Source organism: Pteropus alecto, unplaced genomic scaffold, assembly GCF_000325575.1.
Source record: "Pteropus alecto unplaced genomic scaffold, ASM32557v1 scaffold15, whole genome shotgun sequence".
Lineage (NCBI taxonomy): Eukaryota > Metazoa > Chordata > Mammalia > Chiroptera > Pteropodidae > Pteropus > Pteropus alecto.
The window spans coordinates 855,889-864,871 of NW_006436286.1; the positions used below are offsets into that span (position 1 = coordinate 855,889).

At 57.3% G+C, this 8,983-nt stretch overlaps 1 protein-coding gene across 1 annotated transcript in view; it reads left to right on the plus strand.

Moving 5' to 3' along the window:
* Positions 1-8,983, plus strand: part of ARHGAP17 (Rho GTPase activating protein 17) — a 37,550-nt gene that overhangs the window by 5,160 nt on the left and 23,407 nt on the right. The window contains exons 6-12 of the mRNA XM_025047278.1: positions 970-1,074; positions 1,964-2,037; positions 2,208-2,319; positions 2,499-2,575; positions 4,214-4,325; positions 6,600-6,668; positions 6,835-6,916. Coding sequence (XP_024903046.1) covers positions 970-1,074; positions 1,964-2,037; positions 2,208-2,319; positions 2,499-2,575; positions 4,214-4,325; positions 6,600-6,668; positions 6,835-6,916 — 631 coding nt within the window. The remainder of the gene's footprint in view (positions 1-969; positions 1,075-1,963; positions 2,038-2,207; positions 2,320-2,498; positions 2,576-4,213; positions 4,326-6,599; positions 6,669-6,834; positions 6,917-8,983) is intronic.

The window sequence follows — 8,983 nt, forward strand, 5'->3', positions numbered from 1 at the left end:
CTTTCGTAGGAGGGCCAGGCCTGTCCACTCCGTCCCTCAGAGGAAGGTGTCCCTAACTTTGGGGCTTCCCCTGGGAGGCCTGGGGCCCCTCATGCACCTCACTTCACCCAGCCACACCCCATCCCCACCCACGCCAGGCGCTTTGAGGAGCACACGGCCCCTTTGCAACGGGGCCTGCGTGGCCCCTGCTGGCCTCCCGTCTGCACAGCCTGCAGCCCCTCCGCGCCAGCACGTGCCCGGGGAGCCGAGACCTGCTCCCGGGCGGCGGTCTGTCTCTTTTTTAAAAATGCTGCTTGGTTTCTTCTGGGTGACGTGCTGTGTGCGAAGGGCTCCGTTGCCACGTGCAGGGGACGCGCAGTTTCTCAAGTGCCCTGGACGCTGCCCGCCCCTGCCCCCCTCTCCGGCCCTGGTCTCCCCTCTCCTGCATCCTCCCTTCCCCCGGGCCTCCCCTCCCCCAGGCCTCTCCTCCCCTGCGCCTGGCCATTCCTTTGCCTCCGTGCAGGTTGGACCCGGCATAGGGCTGGTGCTGAGGTGTGTGGCTTTGCTGCCACCACCCTTTCTGATGGCCGGTTTTAGCTGGGACTGTTCCCTCTCCCTGCAGGTGGATTTGGCCTTTAAGGAACCTAAAACCTTCAGTGTTAGGGACATTGGTGGTTCTCCCCCAGGGGACTTTGCCCTGAGGGGAGCTCTGATAGTATCTGGGGACAGTTTGGTCATCACGACTCGGGGGTTAGGGGCTGGGGTGCTTCCGGCGCCCAGTGCACAGAGGCAAGAGGTGCCGCCGGACGCCCCGTAAGGCCCAGGGTGGTGGCCGCAGCCCCTGTTCCGGGCCAGAGGGTCGGGAGGAGGAGCCCCGCTCGGGATGGCCGGACCTGCCCCCCGCGGACGCCTCTCCTGCTGAGGCGGCGCCGTGTCGGGAGGTTGCCGTCCGCTCCAAGCCCCGCTAACAGCTGCCCGTGTCTCCCCCAGATCGAGCGACGCCTGGACGCGGTGCGGGGCATGTGCCACCAGTCTCACAAGCGCCTGATGGCCTGCTTCCAAGGCCAGCACGGCACCGACGCCGACCGGAGACACGTGAGTGCAGGCCCTATGCGGCTTCAGCGGGTCCCCGCGTGCCCACAGGCTGCCCCGAAGGCGTCTCCCAGCCAAGGGCCCTGCCCCCGCTGAGCCTTCCCCAGACGCCTTCAACTCGAGCCGCGTGTCATTGGACGTGTCGGTTAGGAGCCCTTGGTGGCCACAGGTGACGAGCTGTCTTGACGCCGACTTGGAAAGCAGACCTTGCTGGCTTGCTAGAGAAGGTCCGGAAGTCGGACGGACTCGAGGCGAGGGGCCGGAGCCCAGGGTCCTCCCCTGTCCGCCCCGCCCCTTCCTCAGTGACAGCCCTCGTGGTGCGGGGGTGGCTGCCAGCCGCTTCCCTGGCTCGTCGTCATGTGCGTGTCCAGTGGGGCAGAGCACATCCCACCCAGTGGTTTCCTGCTGGAGTGACCCAGCATTGTCCCGGGCCCTGGTGGACGGGCATCTCTGCACTGGGCTCTTCACCCCCGCCACCCGGGAAGGGGTGAGGTCGGGCGAGGAAATGGCGTGGGCCGTTGGCTCAGGCTCATGCCAGCTCGTCTAGGGCGGGGGTTAAGGTCCTGCCTCCAGCTCACGGGCTTCGCCAAGGAGGTTCTTGCGGGAAGCCAGGACTGTTACGGAGAGGAGGGGAGGCCTCGGAGGACGGTCAAGGGTCTACTCCAGGCCCTTTGCCCGGAGTGCCCAGGTCCGCCAGCGGAGCGCACGCTGTCACTCGTGAGGCGGCTCACTCACACTGATCGTCCCTGCGTTCCAGGCACGAGGGAACTGACATAGATTCAGTCTCGCGACTTGGGCAGTTTGCACGGGGGAGAAACCAGTGATCTGAGGCAGGTGACTGAGAATGGGTGTCAGCGATAATGAAAAGCACCCCCTGTCCTCTGCCTTCCAGAAAAAGCTGCCCCTGACCGCGCTCGCTCAGAACATGCAGGAGGCGTCAGCTCAGCTGGAAGAGTCCCTCCTGGGGTAAGAGGTGGTCGGCCGCCTGTAGAAAGAGCCCGGCGCCCCGCAGGCCGGTGGACGTGGGCGGGTGGTGTCCCCGGCAGCCGTCTGCTGTCCCCCGTCAGACAGAGCAGGACTGGCTCAGCATGGTCCTCGGGTGCCTGATCTAGTGGACGTGTGCTTGTCGTTTAAAGGAAGATGCTGGAGACGTGCGGAGATGCTGAGAACCAGCTGGCCCTCGAGCTGTCTCAGCATGAAGTCTTCGTGGAGAAGGAGATTGTGGACCCCCTGTGCAGCATAGCGGAGGTGGGTGCTTCCTGCGCGGCGGCCGTGACAGTCGTCTGTGCCTTTTGGAAATAAGGGGAGTAAATTGAGGGCGCGAAATCCTTCGCCTAAGAGAAAAACATTATAAATAAATATTGCGCTTTCAAACGTTAAGCCCCAGCCCCCCGCAGCTCACCCTGCTGGCGTGCGTTCCCTCCCAGGTGGAGATCCCCAACATCCAGAAGCAGAGGAAGCAGCTCGCCAAGCTGGTGCTGGACTGGGACTCCGTCAGAACCAGGTGAGGCCCGGCGGGAGGGCCCCCGACACACGGCGTCACGCGGCCTCCCCGCCCCCAGCCTCGTCGCCAACACCGTCCCCAACACCGTCCCCAACACCGGAGGGAAGCACTGCCCCGTGGACCATGGCCGTCGTCACAGGGACACACCCCTGACCTAGACGAGTCATGGTGGCTCACACCTGCCGTTGGGCCTCGCTCTCCCGCGGTGGCAGTGAGGACCATGCGAGACCGCACTGATCTCAGCGGACCATGGTGACTGGAGGCAGGAGAGGGAAGGAGGAAGCCTGAGTGTCCTCAGGGAACAGGGTGGGGGTGGGAGGCGCTGAGAGCACCCTCTCGTCGGGCAGAGCGAGGAGCAGACGGGTCTGCGGTGCCGCTGGGGCGAACAGAGCGCCGTGGGCTGTGGTCACCCTCGGGTCAGATGCTGCTGCGTCTGGGGCCACTCGCATCAGACCAGGCGGCCTCCCCACAGGGCTGCTGACTGCGCTGACGTCAGCCCGGGCTCACGCCCGTGGCCACAGCCTCGGCGCTGTGCTTGAGGGTGTGCGTGCCAGCGACCGGCGTGGCTCCCCTCGGGCCTCTGAGAGCGAGGAATCCAGGCGGCCACCACCACGTCTTTCTCCTACTTTGCCACAGGGGTGACATTTTCTATAAAGGCCCAGACAGTAAATATTTCCAGCTCTGCAGCTCAGACGGTCTCTGTCGCGGCTGCTCAACCCTGCGCTGTGGCACAAAATTAGCCCCAGACAGTTGTGAATGAGCGTAGCTGTGTCCCGATAAAACTTTATTTAGAAAAACAGGCGGCTTTGCTGGCCTTCACTTCGTCGTTCGCTTTTTAATCCCCATCGAGTCCTGTGAAGTAGAATTCTTTCTGTTTGGCAAATCTGTGGAGATACAGCTATCATTTACTGAGTTTCTACGTGTCAGATGCTTTCATCACCGATTCACGAAATCTGTGACAGTGCAGCTTTCCTCGTTTCTAAGGCGCCATGAGTGTCAGATGCCCCACTGATTTATTATTCGCTTTGGGGGCACAGGGAGAAACACCACTCCGTTAAATGTACAGATCAGTTATTGCCGCCCCCTCCCCCCCCCACCCCGCGCCCCTCCTGTTGCTATAGTGCGTTTGGGATTGGTTGGCGATACCATCTTTGGAACGTTAGTTTTCACGAGTGTTTTTAATTCTCGAGGTGTCTCTGTAGCCATCAGTCACTAGCTCCGTGACCGAAGTTGAGGCTTTTACTGCTGGCAGCGGCCACAGGTCAGGGAACAGCACGGGGTCCCTGGAAACAGGGACGGACTCCAGCGGCACAGGGCACGTTCCGGGCGGAAGCAGGAGCACAGGGTGTTTGACGCCCGGGGCCCATGATCGCACAGCCCAGGAGGGCGGTGTCGCGGGCCGAGTTCTGGCAGTGGGGCTCGTGGACGGGACGCGGTCAGTTCTGCTCGGAGCAGACGGCACGCCCAGCACCGCCAGCCGCCCCTGGGGGGAAGCCAGCGGCCCTCTGCCTGCTTCCGCTCGCAGAGGATAAGCCCCCCCCGGCGCCCAGGCTCTGAGACCCACGCCAAGTGGAGCCAGGTTGGGAGGGTGGTGCCTACAGCCAGTCCTCGGGTCCCGGCGACCCGCGTGTTTTGCAGGTGGAACCAGGCTCACAAATCCTCAGGAACCAACTTTCAGGGGCTTCCGTCAAAAATAGATACCCTAAAGGAAGAGATGGACGAAGCTGGAAATAAAGTAGAACAGTGCAAGGTACGGCGATGAGTGCTGGCAGCCATCTTTTGGTTTTTGCCAATGATGGATGAAAGGTCATATATTGCAAATTATTTAATGTTGTGTATAATTCATGTCCATACTCTGAACGATATGAAAGGTTGTTTTTATTTTCTTCTTTATTTTCTAAGACCCTGCTTTCCTTTATAACCAGATTAAAACATTATTTTAAAAAATCCAAGTAGGATAGTTTTTAAAAACTTGACAAAAATGTCTAAGCTTGTTTAAAATAAAGAATAGGTGGGCAGGGGGTGGGCGGAGAAAATACCATAGCGAAATGTCCTAAAGTTACAGCAATTAAAACAATGCACAGTAGGCACAAATGTAGACAGTCTAGAGCAAGCATTATTGTATTTGAAGATTTAACATATAGTAAAGGGGTTTTAATGCATCTATGGGGAAGGGAAAGATTATTTTTTAAAGGTTGCTAGGACAACTGGTTTGTAATTTGAGAGAAATATAACTTTTTTATCTCATAAGTTAAATTCTAGATTAGATGGTTAAGTGATCACATTCTCCGTGTGTCTATCTGTGAAAGTTGATGCTTATTCCAAATGTTATTCGAGGTGGTAAAGGCACGGGTCTCGGTGACTTTTAGGGTGACCTTAGAGCTTTCCTCCTCTTACTATTCATCATTTTCCAAAAACGATCTCTTTATTCTCGCCTTAGGTCCATTTTATTTCAGTTCGTTCAGGTCATGTTAAAATTAACTTTCAAGGTGGCAAATCTTGATCTGTTAACTGTGGTAAAATGATGTTGTTTAAAATAACGTCTTGGCTTAGAATAAAAGCCGCACTCCCGAAGGCGCGTGTGCGTAGTAGCCTTTGCATTTGAAAAGATGATATTCAGATAAATGCTTCTGATGCGACATCTCGCGCTGGCTTATTCCTCCCGTTCGGAAGAGGTGCAGCTCAGCCATTCTCCCAGCAGCCTCGTCCACGTGCGTTCTGACCCACGTTTGGCTACTGGCTTCTTATTGGACACGAATTTGGCTAGAAGTTCGGGGAATTTGAACTGGTCCTTCGTGGACCGATGTCTCTTCTCTAAACTTCCACACCGTGGCTTGGCATTCACGTGGTGAAAACTTACGCAGATATTTTCTCTTTCTCGCTTTACGTTAACTTCTGGGTGATTTCCTGAGATCTAAGCTCCGTTTCACTGCTTCTCTCCTTAGCTGTGTCTGATCTGCTGCTGAACTAATCATCGTTGAGCTTTGGATTTCATGGACTGTAGTTTTTCATGTCTAAGGTTCTGATTCTTCAAGTCTGCTCTTTTGGATAGCACGTTCGTTTATAGTACTTACTTTTAACGTCTTTAATGATTTTATGCATGCTTATTTAACAGTCTCGGGTGTTTCTGTTTCCCGAAGATCTCTGTGAGAGTGTTTCGCAGTTTTGTATTGCGAGCTCATTTTAAGAGGGGCTTTATCCGCGGGAGTCCTGGGGATTTGGAAGTGAGTCCCCCCAGAGAGTATTATCAGTATGGGCCATTTTTACCTCATCTGCCTTTCCCTTCCTCTCTTTCTCTTCTTTTTATGTTTTTTCTTGGGCGGAGGGGAGGTGGGATGGGGACCCATGAATTTACTTTGTTGCTTTTCCGCTTATTCTAAAAGTATGTTTGTTATTTCTACTTAGCATTTTCAGATTTAATTTTTTTCTGTAAACAAGGCCTTCACGTTAATTTATGTACCTTGATGCTAAAATTAGAACATAGCACATTAAAAACACATACTTGAAATTCTAACATGTGTATGAGGATATATGAACATCAGAAAGATATATGTATATGCAGTTGCCTAAGACATTACTTAAAAAAATTTTTAAACATTTTTACGTAATTCATTTACATGAGTTGAAAAATGTCAAAAGTATGAAACGATACACAGCAACATCATTCTTCCGCTCCTCCTCCTCCTGCTCGATTTCCAGTGCTCTCAACGGGTGACCCCTGCCTCTAATTCTCTGTTTTCCTCTAGAGGCATTTTTATCCAAAGTGGCGATAAAATTTAACACCCCCCCACCCCGCCCTGTTTCACCCGTACGGCACGTCCCGTAAGCCGGGCTCTGCACCTCCGTCCTCGCTCGGTCCGCGGGCAGTCGCCCGGGAGGCGCTTCCGAGTGAGCCGCGAGGAGCCGCCGCCCCAGGGTGTTCGTGGTGCCCGCGTCGGGCGCTGCGCCGGAGCGCACCGAGGTTAACGCCCGGGCGCCGTAGGCCCCGGTGCGCTCAGCGGCACACCCTCTCCGCCCTCTCCAGGACCAGCTGGCCGCGGACATGTACAGCTTCATGGCCAAGGAAGGGGAGTTCGGGAACTTCTTCGTGACGGTGAGCGCTGGCCCCCACGCAGAGTTGCCACCTTGTAAAAATTCATCCATTTTAGCTTTTTTTTTTTTTTTGCAAAAGATTTCGTTTTTAGTTTTGCTCAGCCACCGTGTGTGTGTCCATCCGATGCTAACGTTGCCTTTGTTTTTGGATGTGGGTCTGTTCTCAGCTGTTAGAAGCCCAAGCAGATTACCATAGAAAAGCATTAGCGGTCTTAGAAAAGGCCCTTCCCGAAATGCAAGCCCACCAAGGTAACGTACCCCGCGTGCCTGTGTCGCCTCTGCCTCCGCCTCCTCACGGACCCCTCTGCATGCACCTCCCTCGCAGCCTCTCTGCCTGGGAGGGCCCCGCTTCTCAGCAGACGTTCATCTTTGCCCCTGCATTCCCTAACTTCTTCCAAACCCAATTAACATGCTAACGGGACATTTACAGTGCCTCTCAAATCTTCCGCTGACGAGAAAGCCGGATGCTTTGGGGGAGTTTTCCTTCTAAATAGGCTTGAAGAACTCTGTGGCCTCCAGCCATCTTTCCCCAAGGCGCGAGTCTGTTCCACGGGCCTGGCCCTGGTCCGGTGGCAGCAGGACCGTGCCTTCAGGGACAGTCTCTTGCGCTTTGCAGAAGGCACTTTCAAAGCCAGTCCTGCCGCACCGCCATTGGGCGCTGGCGGCCGTGGTGGGGGCGCGAGACCCCGGCCACTCAGGACGTGACCTTCTGGGTCACTATCAGACCTCCCCGCGCAAGAAACTGTGCTGTCTTTGCCGGTTGAAATATGAACAATGTGGCGGCACAATGGCATGAGACAGCTTTGCAGAGGACAAGGAAGCCGCGCAGGCACAGCGCCGGGCTCGCCCAGTCACGCGGGGCTCGGCCTCCCCGGCGTCTGGCTTTACGCGGCCTTGCGCCGCGATGCTCTAATTCGCCATTGGCCTTTCCCAGCGGAGATCAGACACCGCTGGGGCAGAAACGCTCTGTCTTCTTTGACCCGTGACACTGTTGCGCGTGGGGTTGACCCAGCGCCTGTGGCTCAGGTTCCCCTGCAAAGCCATCGGCCTTGAGCGGAACGGCAGGAAGCCGGGCCCGGGTGTGGTGGCTGTGACCGTGGAGGGGACCGAGCACCGGGTGAGCTGGGGTGTGTGTTGCGGGCACCTCGAGAAGGCCACTGCTCCCCTAAGTTTCAGGAGGTCCCCGGATGATGCTTTGTGCCAGAAGGCTCTGACTGTAGAATGAGAAATCCTGCCGGCCGTTCCCCATGGGACGGGCCGCCCTTGCCCTCCCGAGCACCTGGTGACCTCGTCCGGGGACCTTGACATTGGGTCACGGTGCCCAGGCACGAAGCTGCTGGTGACTCTGCAGCCGTGCATGCGGCGGGGCTGTCGAACGGGTTCAGAGCCTGGAGGACGCAGTGCATGGGCCACTGGCTGCGAGCAGGGCCTGCGGGGGACAGGGCAGCCACCTCGTCATTGCAGGACTTGAATTTCTTCCGCAGCCCCTTTTTCTCACTCCCATTCTATTTTTTTGCCCAGGGCTGTTTTCCCTAGAGAAGTGTGTCGAGAGCCTTGGGGACAGGGCAGGGAGGAGGTGGGGAAGGGCTTGAGGACAGAATGAGGAAAGCTGGCCTGTGGGAACAGCCAGCAGGGACTGAGACCACCCTCCTTGCTTCCTGAGGTCTCCCGGCCACCTCCCCCTCCTCATCTGCTCAGTCCTGTCTCAGCGTCCTTAGGATCGAAAACAAAGGACTCCAGTGCCCCCAGACCGCTGCGCACCTGCCCTCCCTGTCAGGTGTCCCCTCTGACATCATCTCGGGCTCTGACTCCGCCTTCCTGCACCTTCCGGCCTCCCCTGGGCTGCCGTTTAGAAAAACCAGAAGTCGCTGTAATTCCCAAAGGACCCGTGGCCTCGCGTCAGGCCCTGCTTGGCGCTGGCTCGGCTGGGCCCTCCTCCCACGTGGTTGCTCGCGTCCAGTGTCGAGCTGTCTCCTCCACGTCCGTCCCCTCGTCCCCTCCCCAGCAGGCAGGCAGTCAGGGTCCTGTCCCTGCTCCTGTGCTCTGTCCCTGCTCCCCCTGGGAACCCCTCATCTGACAACCTCAGCCCCCTAAGCCTCAGTCCCTGGTGGCGGGCTGTCCCCGAAACCGACCGTCCCTCACGCCAGCTGTCTTTGTCCACACAGTCCAGGCCTGACCCCCCAGGGCGTCTCGCCCGCCTCACCCTATGGCCGGTTCTGGCCACCCCCCTCTGTAGCGTCTTCCTTGCTGCCCCCTCCATCCTCTGCTCTGTGTCCCTGTCACCTTGTGCCTGGGCTGTAGGGCGAGTGCGAATTC